The 21035-nt window shown below is 39.4% G+C and overlaps 1 protein-coding gene across 1 annotated transcript in view; it reads left to right on the top strand.

Moving 5' to 3' along the window:
• Nucleotides 1-21035, top strand: part of RNGTT (RNA guanylyltransferase and 5'-phosphatase) — a 172788-nt gene that overhangs the window by 69945 nt on the left and 81808 nt on the right. The window contains exon 11 of the mRNA XM_054395501.1: nt 10572-10736. Within this exon, the coding sequence (XP_054251476.1) occupies nt 10572-10736 (165 nt within the window). The remainder of the gene's footprint in view (nt 1-10571; nt 10737-21035) is intronic.

Genomic DNA, 21035 nt, shown 5'->3' with positions numbered 1-21035 from the left:
TGCCACATCTACATACTTCTTGAACATCTCTAGGGATGGCAACTCTACCACTTCCCTGGGCAGCTTGTTCCAATGGTTTACCATTCTCTCAGTAAAGAAATTTTTCCTAGTATCCAATTTAAATCTCCCCTGGCACAACTTAAGTCCATTTCCTCTTGTCCTATCTCTAGTTACTTAGGAGAGGAGACCAACACTGGTCTCCGATCAGCCTCCTTTCAGGTAGTTATAAAGAGCAATAAGATCTCCCCTTAGCCTTCTCCAGACTAAATAACCCCAGTTCCCTTGGCTGCTCCTTGTTTGACTGAGAATAACACTCTGGAAAAATGAGGATGCTGTGCGCATGTTTAGTCTTCTACCCTTCCTATTATTCCTTGTGGAGACATACCTAATAAGTGTCCAAAAAGAATCATACAATGCACTGGGTTGAAAGGAATCTTTAAAGATCATCTAGTCCAACACCCCTGCATTAAGCAGGGACATCCCCAACTAGATCAGGTTGCTCTGAGCCTCATCAAGCCTGACCTTGAACATCTCCTGGGATGGGGCCTCCACCACCTCCCTGGGTAACGTGTTCCAGTGTACCACCACTCTCATAGTGAAGAACTTCTTCCTAATATCCAACCTAAATTTACCCTTCTCTAGTTTAAAACCATTGCCCTGTGTCCTATTGCTACATGTCTTTGCAAACAGTCCCTCCCCAGCTTTATTGTAGCCTCCTTTAGGTACTGGAATGCTGCTCTAAGGTCTCCCTGGAGCCTTCTTCAGGCTGAACAAGCCAACTCTCTCAGCCTATCTTCTTAGGAGGAGTGCTCCAGTCCATTTTTGTTGCCCTTCTCTAGACACCCTCCATCAGGTCCCTGTCTTCATTGTGTTGAGGGCCATAAACAATTGGTTTTTGTTCTTACAAGGTTTCTTTAAAGAGCTTTTATCAATATTTTACTAAAGAGTTCTCTGCCTCACAGTTTCAGCTTTAAAAATACCTCATTTTTTTATTTGCAATATGTTTTTTCTTTATATTGTGCTAAGAGCTGTCATGTGATTAAACAGAAAAACTCTCCCTTAGCTTGCAATTTATAACAATCATTTCCATAGGAATGACCCAAGTGGACTTAAACCCAACTTCTTTCTTAGGCAAATTCTTGGATCACTCAGGAATCTGGCAATGGTCACAACTGAAGTGGAAAGTGTGAAAAACTTTATAGTGGGGCAGGCTTTCCAGTTGCATTGTCATGTTCAATTTAATAAGTACTGGGAATGAAGTCCAACATAGGGATTTTTTCATCTAGTATATTTCAAACCACTGAAACAAATAGGCAAATGAGAGGATGGTTTGGGGCTATCATATGGAAGCAGTAGGAGCATGTTCAAATGTTGTCTTTCATTTCCCTTAGTTTTAAATCCTCCTTTCCTACAATTACTCTAGCCATTATATTTCATATTTTCACCTTTCTTCCTCTCTTTTGCCTTCCTTACCTCTCCTTTTTCATGTTTCTAGGGGAAAAGAGCTAAGACGAAAAAGAAAAAAAAATCAAAGAGAAGGATGTATGAAAATGTATAAAATAACCATAGAATCTGTGATAGATTTTATGAAGGTGGAAGGAGGACCTTTCTAATATTTCCTTTTCTGTGGCTAGTGTTTGACTAACCTGAGTGTGAAAGACGTATTTTCACCCTTTTTAGAATACTTCATTTTCACTCTTTGTGTAATACTTCTCCTATTTAAAAGAAATGTGAAGGCAAATAGCACTTTTCATTTGAAACAATAGTAATTAAGTGGCAATTCTTACTCATAAGCTAACCATGCACACATATTAACTAGATATCTTAAAGACATTGTGAAGTCATGGATCTTTTAGTCTTCAGGAGTCTAACATCTAATAGAAGCAGATACTTTAGTTCTGCCATGGTTTAGAAAAGGTAGGTAGTTGTTTTTCTAAGATATTTATGGGTCAGTGCTGTTGTTACTAGTTTTTTTTCTCTTTCTAGTTCTTAGGAGAATTTATATTTACCGTATTTTAAATAATAGGAAGTGATTTATAATCTAAAAACAAACAAACAAAAAACAAACCAGTGCCACAATCTTTCCAAATATGAAACACCATGAATAATGTCTTTAAGATGTAGGAATTTTCCTATGGTGCTTTAATTCACTGGAGTGACAATTCTTTGTCATGAAGACAGTCCTGTAAAAACCCAGCAACCTGAGTAAAAACTGTTCTCTTGAATAGGCAATGAAAGTGGCTGGTAGGAAGGAAGACAGTGTGAGGAGAGTAGAAGCAGAGAGAAGAAATATTGTGTGGGCCATTGAGTTCCTGTTGCAATTAAGATAAAGATGCCTCCATACTACGTGCAACAGCAACACTAGGAAAAATAATAGGGAAACCCCAGAAGCAGTAAAGCCCTGTGTTCACTGGTTGACTTTGCAGATAGCCGAAATTCTGTGCAAAATAAATTACTTAAATTTATATTCCCCCGGGAGAGCCATCTGCAGCCTTCTTGTGTGCAGATATCCAATGTTGATGATGGCAAATCCATTTTATAGTTTTGGATTACTGAAGTTATGACGTTTACTTCTGTAATTAAAGTGGGAAGTTCATCTCCTCCTCAGGTTATGTGATGGGAGGCAGCCAGTCTAGACGGAACACAATTCCTTTTGATTTTAATCATTAATACATCCCAGTAAAATCCCCTTACTGAGTTCTGTTTTTGAAGGCTCAGAAGGATTTATAAGGATTATAAAGATCCTAAATGAAGCCACTGTACATGAAATCAGGCATGAATTGGACTGAGTTGTCTGTGCCCCTGCAATAGCAGCTGCTAAGCTTTCGACGCCTAACTGGAGCCTTGTTTTCAGAAGAGAGTCTTAGGTATTCATCCATGGGAGATGCCCATTTCTGTAAGTCTGCCTCTACTGCACAGCATTAATGGTGAAAATCATAATTCAGTCACTTCAGCTGATTTTAAGTATTCCACCTTGTATGTGTTACCTTTACACCCGTGAAGCAAACCTCTCATCCACTTGTAGTCATATGGCTTTTTTATCTTGAATTTGTTTTCTGTTTTGAGCAATCCAAGGAGAAGGGTGAGGAAGGGAGCAATGTTTGTAGCATGATCTGCTTTTCCTGGTTTGATCTTACCTGTTTAGTTACAGTTTTGACAGTCTTGCTGTTTCGTTCAAGTTATGTTTGCTCATTAAAAAAAAAAGTGTGGAGCTTTATTTGATGTTCTGTTAGGCCTTGAAGTTTGTGTATGGGCTACAGACTTCTTTGATTCATACGTATTTGAATTTATTTTCAGTGATTTTTATTTTTCTTTAAAGGAAATACAAATAATTCAATATATGTCTTAAGCAATCTTTTTTAATAGGGCAGATTCCCTAAAGCATTTTTGTTCTGTAGTGAATCAAAGTGATATTTCATTGTATAAGTTGACAACATATAAATAGTAATTATGTTCCTGCTACACATTGGTTGAATTGTTACAATTGAAACAGTATTTCACACTCTGTACCTCACTGATGCCAAGATAAATTTTAGAAACCATTCTGGGACTCTCTACCATTACCATATCAGTTTTGAGTATGGGTGTGATAAAAGTTAGAAAAAAACATTTTAAAATGTATTTTCAGATTATTAAGGTTGTTTTGCCTTTTGCCTTTGTCTTGGGTTTATAGGGAGTGAGACAGGTGCTCTTTTACGCCTCCCCAAAAGGGGTAAACGAAAACACTCCGCACAGGATTGGAAAGAATTAGAAATCTAAATGGAAGTACTGTTCACAACTATATACAGCAAGACAACAACATAAAGAACCAAAACAGTCTCATCCCAGCTCTCTCTCTGGGCTTACCACAGGACCTCATTAAGCCCAAAGCTTAGTGACGTAGCTAAAAATTCAGCTTGCCATCCCCGGGCCCCACTGCCCTGCGTCACAATGGATAGCAGTCCCTGTTGGGAAAGGAGATGGAGAGGAGAAGGGGCTGAACAGCTTGTGCTGTTCCTTTATAAAGGGGAGATAAAGATGCAATATTATGGGATGGAATAATATAATTTCCTGTGTCCACCCACTGGGGCTGGACTGTTCAGTTCCTTGTACCCGCTGGTACTCTGGAGAAATCATCTCTGTGGTTAGGACGTAGTCCTCAATCTATAACAGCCTTTTAGAAATGAAAGCTTAAGAGCCATAATTTTACAAAGTTTTTAATTTCTCTGATAGTTTACTTTTAATTCTGTTTTAAAAAGAAAATGTTGGAAATGGAAAAAAAAAAACCAAACTAAACCTTTTAGGTGATTGAATATAGTAATAATCTTATTTGGAGAATGAAACAGCGGCTTCAGATTGTTTTTACATGAAGCTACATGTATCAAAAAATAGCATCTATAAAAACACTCTCAGAAGACATATGTGCCAGGCCATTAATATAAATTGCAAAATATTAGACTGCCTGCTCTTCAGACGATGCAAGAACTAATAATGGGTTTCCATTGGAAATGCAGATGTCAGCTGTTGGTGCCTTGAATTGTCAATAATAGTGCTAAACACAGGGTAGAATATCAGCCTGAGCTTATTCTTTATTCCCCTCTCAAACTCATGAAAGCCAAGACAGTTATGACACATGTTCTGCTATGGCTCAGTAAGTGAAGCCGTGTGAGGATGGTCTGTGTGTGTGTGTGCTGAATTATTCATCTCCAAGGTACAGCTCTGGGGAAGCAACTGATGTGCACTTGCTGGCAGGTAGGCTTCAAACCGTATCGCATGGAGGAAGAGAATATACATTCTCAGTTTATCCAGACCAAGCTGGTTATCAGCTCTGTACATGGGCCCAGGCATTTTATTTTTGTTTTTCCTATAACTGCATTGGGGGAAAAGCTAAAAAGTATTGAATTCTAAGAGAAGTTACTGTGATGGGATGTAGCTCCTGCGTACCACGTTTTGTCATCTGCGCTGCATCCATCTAGGTAAAGGACTTTCCTATGTAAGGCTCACCAAATTTACTGAGCTGTGGCCACAAGGGCAACCTTAGAGGCAGGGGAAGGGAGACTCAAACATGAAGGATGATGGTATCTCCTCAGTGATACCTTTCCCCTTGCAGAAAGGCACTGGGGCAGGGTGTGAAGGAGAAATCCTGTTACCCTCTTGGATCTGTCTGATAATTCCTATGGTCGGCCTGTACTGCAACACAGGAGGTTCCACCTCAACATGAGGAGGAACTTCTTCACTGTGAGGGTCACAGAGCATCGGAACAGGCTCCCCAGAGGGGTTGTGGAGTCTCTGGAGACTTTCAAGAGCCATCTGGATGCATTCCTGTGCAACCTGTGCTAGATTCTACGGTCCTGCTCTGACAGGGGGGTTGGACTTGATGATCTCCAGAGGTCCCTTCCAACCCCTAGCATCCTGTGATCCTCCTTGATGACCTGCAAACTGAGTTACTCACCAGCCCTTATAGCTGTATCAGTATGTGTGAGTTCATCAAAGAGAACAGCTACAGTAGGAGAACAGCCTAAGACTTGACCGAATTCAATCTTTAAGCATCCATCTGGAGCAATATTATTGGGACTGATAGTTTTTATTTTTGTTTGGTTGTTTTACCTCTTCTCAGTAAGCAAATTGCCTTCCCCCACCCCTCCAAGGCAATAGATATTAAGTGAGCTGCAGACCTTATTTTTTAGTATTCTTAAACATATATTTCTTTTTGTGGGACAGTGGGTTCTTGTGTGACTTACTGTGAATAGGTTCTATTGAGAAGTTCATTTGAGGTATAGTGTAAGTTTAACTTCAGTTAACTTCAGTTCAGTTCTGAGTGGATTTCAAAGCTCACTAGAAATCTCGTCTTGAGGATCTGTGGAGGATTGTACTGAGAGCAGTATTTTTCAAGTGTCACAGCCCACTTCATGCTGTGACCTCTTGGTGCAATGCATGGTTTCAGCAGGTGAAGAGAATTCAGCTGCTCAAGGAGGAGGTGTTGATTCAACAGATGACTCCTCTCTTGAGGCTTGTCTAAATGGTATTTTGCTTTAGGATGCATTTTAGTTACAGAGAGGGGGAAGTGTAACTTTCTAGCATCGGCGGGAAACACATGCTACATGTTAATTTTGTTTTACCCCTTGCTAACAAACTCGTTTGAGGTTGAAAATATCTAGGACAAGAATTATCATGTAATGCACTTCAGTAACTATGATGTTAGGCAGTGGTGATTCTCACCCTTCTTAGACAAGTAAAAACTTACACATTTATAAGGATGTTACATCAAGCAAATACAATGCCTAAAAACACATTAGTATTTGGTGCCTCAGTTTAGATTATACATACATCAATGTCTTATTTCTGAACAACTTTTAAATGTGTGCTTTATATACTAAATAATCTCTTCCTGGTTTTGTCAAGGTCTGTGAATTATTTATTGCAACCTACATTACCCTCCTACTTATTTGCTAAAAGCTAGAAGTTGAAGGTTTTGGATTTGTCTGGCATACATACTTGTATATTACCAACATTTTTTGTAATTATAAAAAGTGCCTAATAACAAAGAAAATCCCTGTCTCCATAATTGGTTTTATTCAGCACGTCCTTGGTTTAAATTCAGAGTTATCTCTTAATTTTCTTATTGCTATTGTCCCATATTTTTGTGAGAATTAAACACTCCTTAACTTCTTGGTTTATTTGGCTGATGAAGAATTACAGGATCACAGAATGTTAGGGGATGAAAGGGACCTTGAAAGATCACCTAGTCCAACCCATCTGCCAGAGCAGGATCACCTATACCAGATCACACAGTAACACATCCAGGTGGGTCTTGAATATCTGCAGAGAGGGAGACTCCACAACTCCCCTGGGCAGCCTGTGCCAGTGTTCTGTCACCCTCAGAGTTTAAAAAATTCTCCTTTTGTTTCCATGGAACTTCCCACATGTGATGGTTTGAAACTGTCTCTTTAATTTTTCTTCTCAAAGTTCAAGCAGAGAAAGCAAAAGAGTGTAAATAAGTCACTATTGGGTGTAAGAAAGCAAAATAATGATTGTTCTAAACACTTCCATTGGATAGATAGAAATGTTTAAGAACTACTACTCAAAACAAAGTCTGCAGTCCGGGCAACTTGCTGGGCTGTCTGGCTGCTGCTGCTGCTTCTCTTCTGGCTAAAGATAACACACTGACCTTGGAGAGCTAAGTTAACAGCCTCTTTGCTTTTAACTAAGTCTGCTTTCTGCTGGGGGAGTCTGGGGGGAGGAGGCCCCTGGGAGAGAGGCCCCTTGGGAAAGGTCCCCTTTGGGGGGAAGCAAAGGGAGCTTGGTTGTGCTTTTCTGTTGATTGTATATATTTGTAAATGTTGTGAATTTTGTATATTTGTTCATTCAATGCATTATTCATTGCATTTCATCATAGATTGTAGATTTGCTTGTAAATACAGCCTCTCATTTGCTTTCCAGACTGAGCTAGCCTGGTTATTGTCGGTGTGGGGGGATTTCAGCTCACATTGATACACTATGCCTCAACTGCCACCCACTGCCCCTTGTCCTGTCACTGGGCATCACCAAGAGCCTGGCTCCCTCCTCTTGGCACTCACCCTTTCCCTATTTATAAACATGAATGAGGTCACCCCTCAGTCTCCTCTTCTCCAAGCTAAAAAGCTCCAGTCCCCTCAGTCTGTCCTCATAAGGAAGATGTTCCACTCCATTATTTTTGTGACTCTGTGCTCGACTCTTTTCAAACAGTTCCCTGTTTCAAGAAGTTGCTCAGCAGCATTACCTCTGTTTTCCCATCTCATATAACCTTATGTCCACCTAGCTCTGACCTTTATAATATGGAACCTAGTGGTAATATACCCTTGTGCTTAACAAGCTTTGAAATGAAAATATATGATTGGCAGAGCTGCAGGAAATAATTAGTTCCAAGTAGCTGGGAGAAGTGAAAGGATTATTTAAAGGAGAAGAAAGTGATTCAGCTGGTTTATGGTGCATATGAAACGGTCTCAGCTTTTAATCTAACTATTAAGGGACTGAAATAAATTTGAGTTGCTATGCATTTTTGAATGAAGAAGATCTTTTAAGTAACTTTCCTGCTTATTGGAAGCTCAGGTATTTGAAACATTAATTAGCTCATTTGCTTTTCCAGGCCTACTTATAAAATATGTGTGAGTAGAAAAGATACTTATCAGAGAGGTTGGACTGGATGATCTCCAGAGATCTTGCTGCAATATATCTAGAGATCACTTTATGGTGGTTTTAGGAAGTATAAAAAAATAAATATACACATTTCCCAGGAAAGAATACTTCAATCACTTCTTCAGTCAGTTGTTACAGAGGTCAAGATGCATTTTCTATATTTCAATTAGATATTTGAACCAGGGCAATCACTGTGTGGATGAGTTCTCAAGCATGCTGTACATGGGGGAAGAAAGAATGATTCTCCAGAATTTCATCAGTGGCACTTAAAAATGTGTAGATCACACAGCTGTGCTCTGTGACAAATGAATAAAGAGTAAGCCACTCTCCTGCTCCTTGGATTTTTCCATACTCTAATTTGCTATTCATTTGAATGGCTCTTTGCAAATAGCACCTTCATGTATGAAAGAAGGCAACACTGAAGGCAAAATTAACAGCCAGATAGGCTTTCTTCTTCTTCACAAGTGTGGATCAATGACTAGAGATTAGGAGACACTTCACCCATGTTGTCACTTCCTTTGTGCAGCCTGTGCTTCCCCCTCAAGTGTTGGAGGCTGTGCTTCCTCCTGGTATATAGACATAGAATGCACTGCATTGGAAGCGACCCCCAAAGGTCATCTTGTCCAACCCCCCTGCAGTAAGCAGGGGTATCTTTAACTAGGTTAGGTTGCTGAGGGCCCCATCAAGTTTGATCTTGAATGTCTCCACAGCTGGGCCTCCACCACATCTCTGGGCAGCCTGTTGCAGTATTTCACTACCCTCACTGATAAGACTTCCTCCTTCTGTCTACCCTAAGTCTACCCTGCTGAGTCCTGAAATAAAGTGGTTGTGAATTGCGTGTAGTATGGGAGCAATGTATAGTTCTTAAAAGCTGTTGCAATGAGAAGTTGAGGACTTTGGATAGAGGTCTAGTAAGGGTCTCATGCTGAGCAAGGAATCTAAGAGAAACTTAATGCTCCTTTGGGAGAATGGCATGCAGAAGACTATATTTAAAGCCAGGATAAGTTTGAAAAGGGTATGATTAAACTATGTTGGTCTAAAATTGGCATCCAGTTTTCTCGTAATAAAGGGATCTGTTAGATACTATTCCTTCTTTCTCTGGTGTTTGTATGCCTCCTCAGAATGTTGTTTTGCCTTTTCCTTTGCATTCTTTCAGACTGACCAGTTCTGATTCTCTTTGATGAATGTTAGAGCAGGGCTTTTTTGCTTTCAGATTTTCTTGCCACATCTCTTCTAGCTGTGTTTAGTACAGGAGATGCCTGGTTACTGGTTCTCCTGTGCATCTGTATGGTTGCTGTTGGTGCTTCAAATCCCATGTCCTCTGTGCTCCTTGCTTTCAACTATTGAAAACATCTGTTTTTGAAGTCAAAGCTTTATGATCTTATTCTCTGTGGAGCATGAAAGGGATGGCTTTTGAAATTTATTTTTTTTAATATGAATGGGGGGACAAAATGCAGAATGATCTCAGGTAAATTAATTCCAGTGCTGAATTATGCAAATTAGAATTTTGTGCCTGATTGCTATGAAAGTCACATTCCTGATTGAAATTAACTTCAGAATTTATAAGTTGCTATTTGCTTATTTTCTTTTAGTGATATCTACAGTGTGTTTCCCTCATGACCCACCCTCAAAATGCTCAAATACAATAAACTCTGTTACAAGCAATTATTAATCTGACAGATGTGCATTTTGAGCACTGATACTGATCTGGTGCAATGCACCAAAACTATAAAGAGCAATGTAAAGCTGCTGTTGTTATTTAAGATCTTGAAAGGTCAGAGGTATGCTCCTGAGACTTGGAGAAGAGCTTTTACTACCTTCTTGAACCTGAACCATCACATACCTTGCAGGTTTTTACAGCCACTTTTTATTGGCACGTTTTCCCACTATGGATATGTTTTTCTCTTTTCTATGACAGAAAAGTGAACATTTGTGTAATTAATGCTTCTTTCAAGGCCTCAATATAGTACATTTAAATCAATCAGAATCCTTACTGTGTAAATTGCGTTGTTGCATTGTCATGAAGAAATATTCTGAACAAATAAAGCTGAATGACCTCAGAGGGAATCTGTGGACAAGTATGTAGCTGCTATATCCAAAGCTATAATTAGGGAATATGTAAATTGTTTTCCTTAACAGTGTTTAGGTATTCAACTCATATACACTAGAACATGTATTATAGGGTTTTTATCTTTCTGTGGTCTTTGATTTGATTAAATCTCTTAAAGCCTGAGACAAATGCTTGAAAACAAAGTATGAAAACGAAGTATGACTCTATGATTCTATTTGTCAAAAACATGTAGTGATTTGATAATATTTTTGTGTGTCTTTATGATGATAAATATTGTGTAAAGAAAGCTTAGACTGTTCAAATAATTTGGTGTTTGGTTTTAATAGTGATTTTTGTAACTTGGCAGGGACAGCCTGTTGGAGACTGTGATTTTAATGTTCGGCTTGCATGTATAGAGAAAGAGATTATATTCCCACGACATGAAAAGGTGAAAAGTGGTCTTATTGACAAAGCACAGGAACCATTCAGTGTTCGAAACAAACCATTCTTCGACATCTACGCTTCAAGAAAGGTAACCTTGATTTCTGTTGTTCACATTGTGGCACTGAAGGTAGCAAAGCAGTGTTCATTGTAGGTTTTCACCTTTGTTTTTTTAGCTTCCAGAGAGTTCCTCTGCTAGCTGAATGTTCAGCAGTATGTGGGGCATGTTTGTTGTTTTTTTAGCTCAGAAACTAAAATTTTGGGGAGGCCTAATAATGACCTTCCAGTACCTGAAGGAGGCTTACAGGAAGGATGGAGAGAGACGATTTACAAAGGCCTGGAGTGATTTGATAAGGGGCAATGGCTTCAGGTTGGAAAAGAACAGATTTAGATTGGATGTTGGGAACAAGTTCTTTACCATGAGGGTACTGGAACACTGGAACAGGTTGCCTAGGGAGGTTGTTGGTGCCCCTTCGCTGGAGATATTCAATGTGAGGTTCGACAGGGCTCTGGGCAACCTGATCTAGTTGCTTTCTGCAGAGGGGGTTTGACTAGATGACCTTTGGAGGTCCCTTCCAACCTGGACCAGCTGTGGGCAACCTGATCTAGTTGCTTTCTGCAGAGGGGATTTGACTAGATGACCTTTGGAGGTCCCTTCCAAAATGGACCATTCTATAATTCTGTGATGTTCTGGAAAGTGGTTTTAGGCTACCTATTGCTTCTGCATCTGTATTTAAAAACTGTCCCTTAGCAAACCCCATTTCTTTAGTTCCATAATGTTGAGTGATGTTACAGAAGTTAATAGCTTATCTCTAAGAGGTCTGTAAGCTCAAGGGAATGTCTAAGAGCTATGTTATTTACATTGTCCTCCTTTGTAGGTAAGAATATAATGTTCTTCCTACTTCCATTCCCCATTTGACCATAGTCTAAGAATCATGAGTTGTGCTTAAAACTCCCACTTCATGTTCAGCTGTGATTGCTAGGAGCCCAATCTAGTTAATGCCTCCACATTTTACTTATTAAAAAATTGCCCTAGGTCTTCTCAAGTAACACATATGACTTGCAAATATATATGGTTCCTACCTTTCATTGTGGACTTTTTTCTTCAGTATAGACACACCCTAACATTCTTTAAAATACTTTTATTCTCTTCTGTGAATTGAATGGCTCTTGGATAATACTTTCTTCTAGAGGAGCTTGGGTTTTTTAAGCATTGCTATTGGAAGTGGTTCCTTGAGTCATCAACACAAAGCAAGGAACTTGAATCATAGAATCATGATGGAATTGTCAGGGTTGGAAGGCACTTCAAGGATCATGTAGTTCCAGCCCCCCTGTCATGGGCAGGGACGCCTCACACTAGATCAGGTTGCTCAGAACCCCATCCAGCCTGGCCTTAAAAACTTCCAGGGATTGGGCAACCTGTTCCAGTGTCTCACCACCCTCATGATGAAGATCTTCTTCCTGAAGAAGAAACTGAACCTACCCTCTTCTAGTTTTGCTCCATTCCCCCTAGTCCTATCACTACCCACCATCCTAAAAAGTCCCTCACCAGCTTTCTTGTAGGCCCCCCTAAGATACTGGAAGGCCACAAGAAGGTCTCCTCAGAGCCTTCTCCTCTCCAGAGTGAAGAGCCCCAACACTCAGTCTGTCTTCATATCATTGGCTTCTATTCACTTTTGTCATTTCTTTGATTCTATAGCTGATAATAAATCTTGCCCCATGAGGGGCAGTAATGGTATTTTGGCTGTACCAATGGTGGCTGAAAAGTAGATAAAGAGATGAGTTATAAGCTACACTTTAAAAACAAACAAACAAAGAGAAAACTGTCCAAGTAACAGTCTTTGGTAATTTTAAATCATGAAAAATTTGACCAGAAATTTGTGTGAACAAATAGCTGTAAATGTTTTGATTACTTCTCTATATTTGTGTTGTTACATTTTTGGATTGTCTTAAGACCAACACTGTAAATTTGAGGTAAACTTGTCCTGGGGGGAAAAAGGCTGTTTGTCTAGGACATATAATTTTAAGCTTGAAATCGAAGCTGGAATAATATGAACAGGTGTTAAAAATGCTTTCTTACATATATTTATCATTTTTTGAGGTGTTCTAAAGTTCAAGGTTATTTAACCTTATTTAAAAATACAGGAAGCATGGTTGGAAGCATACCTAGAAAGACTGCTAGATAAACAAGTCTCTTACTTGTTAAAATTGATTGCCAGCACACGACTACTGAAGTGATCCTCTGCTTCCCCAACCCCAGGAAATTAAAATTATGCTCAACCACTTTCTTTTTCCTGTCTAAAGGTGATTTCTGAGTTGTCTATGTGCACTCCAGTGTACTGGATTTTAACAATGCTGGCTGTAGCACTTTAAAAACTCAGCAGTGAAATGTTGCTATTTACTGGTCTTTCTCTGCTTTTCTCAAAGCTCTGAGCATTAACTCTCACTGAGCATAACCTCAATGTCATAAAACATTGACTGTCTTATTACCTTGCAGTGCAGCATCAAATATGTTTGTGAGAGAAAAAAAATTCTATGTGCCTGGAAGTTTTTTTCATAATACACTTACAATTGCTTTTGACACCAATGCTTGGACAATATTTCTTTATTTGCTCCCTGTCTTTGCCACCATGTTTAATTAACTTGTGAATTATGGAACGAAGCAGTTACCTGGCCAATTGTCTTCATTTTTGTGAAGAATATTCCTGTGTGCAGCAGTTGGAGATACACAGAGAGAACAGGAAGGATAGAGCTTATTAGCAGTGCAGAGTGAATAGCAAGTGCTATTTTCTCTTATCTGAATATTTTCCAACACTTATGATTTACTCTGTGCATGTATTAGATCAAATTGATAGGAAAATAAAGGATAAGAGTAATATCTTGGGGTTTATTAAACTGTATGTGTTAAAGAATTATTTTTTTCAACAAGGCAGCTTTTCATGAGCTAACTTTCATGCTCATTTAGAGTGAGTCGATGGCTGCTTTGTGCAGCACTTACCATAGAATGGCTGAGGTTGGAAGGCACCTTAGAGATCATTTACTCCAACATCTCTTCCATGGGTAGGGATACCTCTCAAATAGACTCAGCTGCTCAAAGCCTCATCCAGCCTGACCTTGAATACCCACAGGGAGGAGGCCTCCACAACTTTCCTGTGCAGCCTGTTCCAGAGTCTCACCAACCTTGTACTGAAGAACTTCTTCCTAAGATCCAGTCTAAGCCTACTCTTCCTCAGTCTAAAACCCCTTGTCCTATTGCTAGACACCCTTGTGAAAAGTCCCTCTCCAGCCTTCCTGTAGGATTCCTTTAGGTACTGGAAGGCAGCTCTAAGGTACCCCTGATTTAGAGAAGGACAAGAAACTCAGTAAATTCCCCAGAGTATTCTCTTCTCCAGGCTGAACAAACCCAGCTCCCTCGGTCTGTCCTCATAGCAGAGGTGTTCTAGCCCTTGGATCATCTTTATGGCCCTCCTTTAGACTTGCTCCAACAGCTCTGTGTCTTTCTTATGATGGGGACACCAGACCTGGAGGTAGTATTCGAGGTTTCACAAGAGCAGAGTAAAGGGACAGAGTCAGCTCTCTTGACCTGCTGGCCACACTGCTCTTGATGCAGCCTAGGATATGATGTGTCTCCTGAGCTGTGTGAGCACACTGCTGGCTCATGTTGAGCTTCTCATCAATCAATACACCAAGGTCTCTTTCTTCAGAGCTACTCTTAACCTGCTCTGCACCCAGCCTTTTCTTTCTCTAAGAGATCCTTTTTGTCTGAGAGTTTTGCTGCTTTTTTTGAGTGATGAATGTACTCTTGGAACAATACAGTGGTGGCTTATGCAGTTAGGGCAGAGCATCTGAAAGTGTGAAGCATGGCTGTTGCTTGGGCTTTTGTTACTTCCCTCAAGCTTGTGAAAAACAGTATTTGAACAGGAAGTCTGCAGTCCCAGCTAAAACTTCAAGGACATTGCAACCTACATTTGAGATTGTTGTGTTGCAAACGCAGTTCAGTCAACAAATTCACACCCTGATGTGCTATGACCTTAAAAGCACCTTTGAGATAAGAGTATCTATATGCTTTTAATTTATTGGGGCTTTTGAGTTCAGTATGGGGTTGTTGTTTTCGTAGTTTGGGGTTGTTTGTTTGCTTGTTTGTCATTGGATTATTTTGGTTGGTTGATTTTGAGGTGGCAACCAGGGCAGATTCTAAAGCTTTCTACATTTTGTGTTTGAAAGAACCATAGGTTTTAAAATTTACTTTTTGTACAATGTACACTACAGGTTTTAAACAATCCTTGTCTTCATTTGAAGTCACTGTTAACCTAGTGAAATGTGTTCATCGGGCTACTAATAGAAGACTTCTAATGAGGCCTTAAATATGATCATTGTTTTCAGTAACTAAGAAGTTTTATGTTGATATTTAAGAATTGTTTGCATGCCTTATGATAGCTGTAAGAGGATTTAGATAGTACTACCATTATTCATGTGGAAATTTCTCTAAGACAATATTGGCAAATGTTTAATTGAAGTTATTATAGGTTCAGAATATATTTGAAATCTCTTTCTATCCAAAAGATTAGTATCCATAAAATTATGATCTCAAAAGAATAATATTTAGACCAAGAACAACTGTTGCTCTTATTTACCTCAAAAGTAACTTTTTGTTGTTGTTTTTTTACTTCTGTGAACTTAGTGTGACTCCTTAGGATAACGAAATAGGGATCTTCATATTCATCACAACTTCATGAACAGAATTTTTCCATATGTATGGTTGGAGTAGACTATTGTTTTGAAGCATTCCCCTCCTCTGAAAGAGGTCTGTTGAAAACCAGGATTGCTTTACCCAAAAGATCTTCTTCTATGTTTATTCAGTCATCTTTGCAGCTATAGCAACAAATGTACTCCTGGTGATGAATACCTCATTAGTATAGCTGAAAGAGCAAGCTGGGTTTCTTTTGCACCACTGACAAATGTCTTGACAGGGCTTGCCAGCTCTCTGTGCAGCACAGCAAGCCCTGCAGGGATACAAGGGATTCCTTCTACTTTCTAAATTTGCTTATACTCAGATTAACTCAGCATATCCATCAATCCATCTCCAGAGATGGTGGCAGCTGAATGGATGCTAAAGGACTGACAGATGTGACTTGCTTAGGTAGATCATTTCTTTATGTTCAGTTAGCAGTTTTTGTTCAAAAACAGCAGAATCCTTTCACCTTTAGAAAGGATCTAGCAGGATCCTTCCTTTATTGACTACAGGTTCTTAAATATATTACACCCTTCAGTGGTCACAGAATTTTAAGCATTAGTTTCTTCCTTACCTCTACTTCTTGTATTTCTCTGACAGAAGGAAGGTATAGCTTCTCAGATCACCCTCAAGAATTTGTTATTTTCAAAGAATGGTCAGTGGACATAGTGGTCTTTGGTCATAGATAAGGTGGATCTGTGATTGCAGCAGCATGTTCAAGACCTGAAACACTGGAGAAAACCCATAGGAGTGGCCAGAATTCTTGGAGTAGGTACTGGAGTTTTTGCTGAAGCATAGGTGGGCTTTACTTAGGGTCAAGGAGAAAAAAAATCAAGTGTACTTCTGAATTACTGCAGCTGGAAGCACACAACACATCTTGTTTTTGTTCTTAGAAAATTAAGTATTGTAGACTTCTCCCCTCACAGCCTCCCTCCATCATCCCTTTCTGTGACCCGAGTTAAGACATAGTGTTCCAAATTGAAAGCTTGTTGTTGGCTATTCTTCTTATTAACAATAGCAGGCATCAGTAAATGTTCCTTAGCTTGAGTGGATTGTGGGAAGATTATTCAAAAAGGCCAGGAGTCTCAGTGTTGTATTTGATAGCAGAATACTTCTAATTATACCAGGAAAATGTCCAACCTAGGTTTAGTTATTTACAGTGAAAATGTGGAATTAATTACTTGAACCAGCAGTAAACATTTTACTGTGTTATATTATATGTCCAAGAATGAAATTGTTCTTAGATTTATGGTTTTGGGACTTTTAACACCAGAGTTAGAGTACTGATTTTTTTTTTCCCCCTATTCTGAAACCCAATTTATTGTGAAATGAAATGCAATTATAAAACATGACAGCATTTATAGTGGTGCCTTGACATTTACTGTTGGTACTAGATTTTGGAGATAAGGGCTACGTCTTTTCAACATTACAGCTTTATAATGGGACAGTCACCTGAGGACAGATTATATATTCTCCAGATCTCTCAAAATGTTACCTTGTTGAACTGATTGAAAGCAGTGATAGAAAGCAGTATCACTAGATTTGTCTGCTTCTGCAATCAAGGCATCTCCCCTATGAAGAGAGGCTGAGAGACCTGGGGCTGTTTAGTCTTAAGACTGAGAGGGGATATGATCAATGTCTATAAATATCTGAAGGTTGGGTGTCAAAGAGGAGGGGGCCAATCTCTTTTTGGTGATGTGCAGTAACAAGAGAAGGAACAACGGATATAAATTTGAACATAGAAGGTTTCACCTCAAGATGAGGAAAAACTCTTTCCAGTGAGGGTGATGGAGCACTGGAACAGGCTGCCCAGGGCGGGTTGTGGAGTCTCCTTCTCTGAAGACTTTCAAAACCCACCTGGATGCATTCCTGTGCAGACTATCCTAGGTGATCCTGCTTTGGCAGGGGGTTGGACCTGATGATCTCTTGAGGTCCCTTCCAACCTCTAACATTTTGTGATTTTGTGTAAGCTGGGAATACCTGTTATCTGTGAGCAATTTTGCCTTTTAATGTAACTTCAAATTCCTTTAGAAAGATATTTTTGAGCAGTGCTGAATCTTTGCTGTTTGTCACTATGCTTTCATGATTGGTCACTTTTGTTGCGTAAGGGTGCTTTATTTTCATTTATTAGCTTGCATCAAAATTCAAGGACATGACATGGTCAAATCTGCCAGCTCTCCCACTCCTTATATAAGGATAGCAGCAGTCTATGGAGGAAGCTGAAGATTCCAGCTTTTTTAATGCTAAAGTATTAAAGACCAGTGAGGCTAATGCTGCATATTCTTAGCCTTGGAGCCTTGGCCTTCTGTTTATACAAATATTTCAGTATTTGCAACAAAGAAATTATCTTCATTATATTAACCAGGAAATACAGGTACACAAAAATAATGAAACTCTTGAAAATAATGCAAGTCTTGACTTTCATTGCCTAAACCAACCCACAATTCTTATGGAAAGATTTTTTTTGTGTGGTCAGTCCCAGCCTGGATGTCATCACTGAAGCCTTTAGTCTCGTGAAAATGCTGTCTGGCAGGAGTAGAAAAAAAAAAAAGATCCTTTTTCTGCAGTCCATGGTCCCATGGAGAATTGTGCCCATCACTCTCAATGGAACAATAGGGCTAAAGGTTAAACAATGATACAGGTCAAATGAACAACCTTTTTCAAATGTTAGCACGCTCTATGTCGATGAATTGTCAGTTCTTAGACTATTATCTGTTTTTAAAATGACAGCTAGTCCTGGTGGGATTAGAATGAAGGTGAGCAATCTCTGCTAGAAGATTAAATGGTCTGGGATCTTGAAAGTTTTCAGTCAGTCTGTGAACTGACAGATGACTCACTTTGTTCTCCTGGTTTATTTGACATTTGGGGTGTGTTTTTTGTTTGTTTGGTTGTTTTGGTTTTGGTTTTTTTAATTAAAATACTGGTTTTGTGGTTAGGAAAGGTAGAACGTTTTAAAGTTTGTGCCAGTAAATTTCTAGCTACTGTTGAGGTGTTTTGCTTTGGAAAATTAAGTGGTTGTGGACCTCTGATGACAAAGGAGTTTGTGTGAGTACGCAACTTACTGACGGTGGTGTGAAGTATTTTGCAGGCAGCTAGGGCAGAATATGTGGAGACAGTTCGTCCATGTCTGCCAAAAGAGCTGTTAACCAATACCAGACTATAAATGATCACATAACCCTGTCGTATGTTGCTGAGTAGCTTACAGACAAAAACGTGGGGAAGGTTTGCAGTTACAGGACAGAAGATGAAAGCAATCAGTGGCAGCAATGGCAGCAGCAGAAGCATCAAATAGTGTCTATCTGTTTATTTGGAATATTGAATTCCTCATTCTTCATCTTGTTGGAGGTGGCATGTTACCATCTGGATGGTTTTTTAATGCCAAAAAGACTTGTTTCCTCTGTTTTTATTTTTGTTTTTATTTTCTGTGCCTTAAGGAGTAGCTTAATCGACTCACCTTTCAGTCCTGCATTTCCTGACCCGAAGTTGGCAGTCACTCCTCAGCGTCTGGCCTACACCATAGTCCTCACTCCATCTGTTCTGTTCCAGGTTTTTGGCCTGCTTATCATCTCATCTCCTTTTAATTATCTACTAGCCCATCACCCCTCTACCTTTTTGTTTCTGTTTGCTTTTATTTCTTTACTTCATACATTTCTTCTACCCTTTGTTCTATTCCATCTCCCCAGGAATGGAAAGTCAAATGTTGTAAAAGCAGCATTGCCTTGTTCCACCCTTAGATGGGGGTTGTTACCTTCACTCAAATCTTTTTGGGGAGCTTTTCTTCCTGTAAACACAAATAATGGTCGACCCAAGGAACCTCGTAAACCATTAGTGAATAGGAAACTGTAAAGATGTTTCCTTACGCTTATATTAGAATTTGAAATCTTCACTTGGAAGCTGTCTTGTATCCCAGCATGTGGTACTTTAACCTGATTTTTCAAAATTATTTTACCATGTGAATTTTAAAAGTGAGGACTGCCAGTGAGACTGAACTGAAGCTTTGTAAATTGTAATCTGAAATAGGTGACCCAACTGTAGCTCTTGAGCTGAATGTTACTGCCACTTAAAATTCAGTGCTAGAACTGGAGCTGTTTCAGGAATGATGTGGACACTGTTTGGTAAATGTACTTTCTGGCAGTGAGAGGATGAGGGTAGCAAGGGATTTTTAGGCAAAGGCTGGTGGGGTGTCCAGCTGCCTCTGGGTATTCTTGGGTGCATCAAGAAAAGTGTGTCCATCTGGTCTTGGGAGGTTCTCCTTCCCCTCTAGTCTGCCCTGGGGAGACTATAGCTGGAATACTGTGTCCAGTTTTGGGCTCCCCAGTTCAAGAAAGACAGGGATCTGCTGAAGAGAGTCTTATGGAGAGCTTTGAGGATGATTGTAAGAATTGAACATCTCTCCTGTGAAGAAAGAGTGAAGAAACTGGGGCTGTTTAATCTTGACAAGGCTGAGAAGGGATCTTATTAATGTTTATAAATATTTGAGAGGTGGGTGGCAAGATGAAGGTGCCAGGCTCTTTTCTGTGGTACCCATGACAGGAAAAGGAACAACAGATAAGATATGGAACACAGGAAGTTCAACCTCAACATGAGGAGTAACTTCCTTACTGTGAGGGTGATGGAGCACTGGCACAGGCTGCCCAGGGAGGTTGTGGAGTCTCCTTTACTGACTTTCAAAACCCACTTGGATGCATTCCTGTGTGGCCTGCCCAAGGTGATCCTGCTTTGGCAGTGGCATTGGACTCAATGATCTCTGGAGGTCCTTTCCAGCTTCTAACATTCTGTGATTCTATGGTTCCTTTGCTTTCTGCGGGGCATGGAAGCTGCAGTTATTTGATTAGATTTGTTTTACACAAAGAGATTTTTCCCTTGTCCTAGGGAAAAAAAAAGACTCAGCTAGAGCTAACTGCTCCTTGCTCAGGTGGAGTGGCTTGAGGAGAGCTGTTCATGAACAAGAATCTGTGCTCATTTCCTAGAGTTAAGGAAAGAGGATGAAGCTACTTGCTTTTGATTATTATTATTTGTGATTTTGAAGGTCAAGTATAATATTTCAGCACAGTGTAATTTTGGTTAGGAAAAGAAATCGTGTTTTACTTTTGATTTAAGACATTATTCACACATCGGTTACATTTTGTACTTTTTGGAGAATGATCTACTGAAGTTAAAACAAAGTCTTGAATATTTCCACAAAGGATTTTTTTTTTTTTTGAAGTAGTTAGATATTTCTGGTGGTACAAATTGAATCAATGCAGACTAATTCAGATGTGGAACATAATTAAATTCTGACTTGCCAAGCTGTGGTGGAGGAAAGAAAACAATGAAACCGGTGGTAAAATAAAGGCATATGGAAGAAGAATTTTACTTGGTGCACATTGTGAGTTTACACATCAGAAAAGTAGATATTCAGTGTAGCTTTTAATATTTTAACATTAGCTTTGAACATTTTAACGTCATTGTAAATTATTTCTTCTGTATTTCTTGCAATGGAAATAATATATCTTTCTAAGTAGGAAAAATGTCTCTTAACAGTGATTTCTACTTCTAGTTTTGTGGTGCATTACCAAAAGGGAGAAAATGCAAATCTATTTGGACCTAATTACCAGTTGGTATCCCAGTATAGGCAGTTGAATTGGTATATTTGCTATCTTCTGAATTAGTTGGAGG

This window comes from Indicator indicator, chromosome 2, assembly GCF_027791375.1.
Source record: "Indicator indicator isolate 239-I01 chromosome 2, UM_Iind_1.1, whole genome shotgun sequence".
NCBI classification, from domain to species: Eukaryota; Metazoa; Chordata; class Aves; order Piciformes; family Indicatoridae; genus Indicator; species Indicator indicator.
The sequence above is the reverse complement of the archived record's forward strand: the minus strand, read 5'-3'. Positions and strand labels throughout refer to the sequence as shown.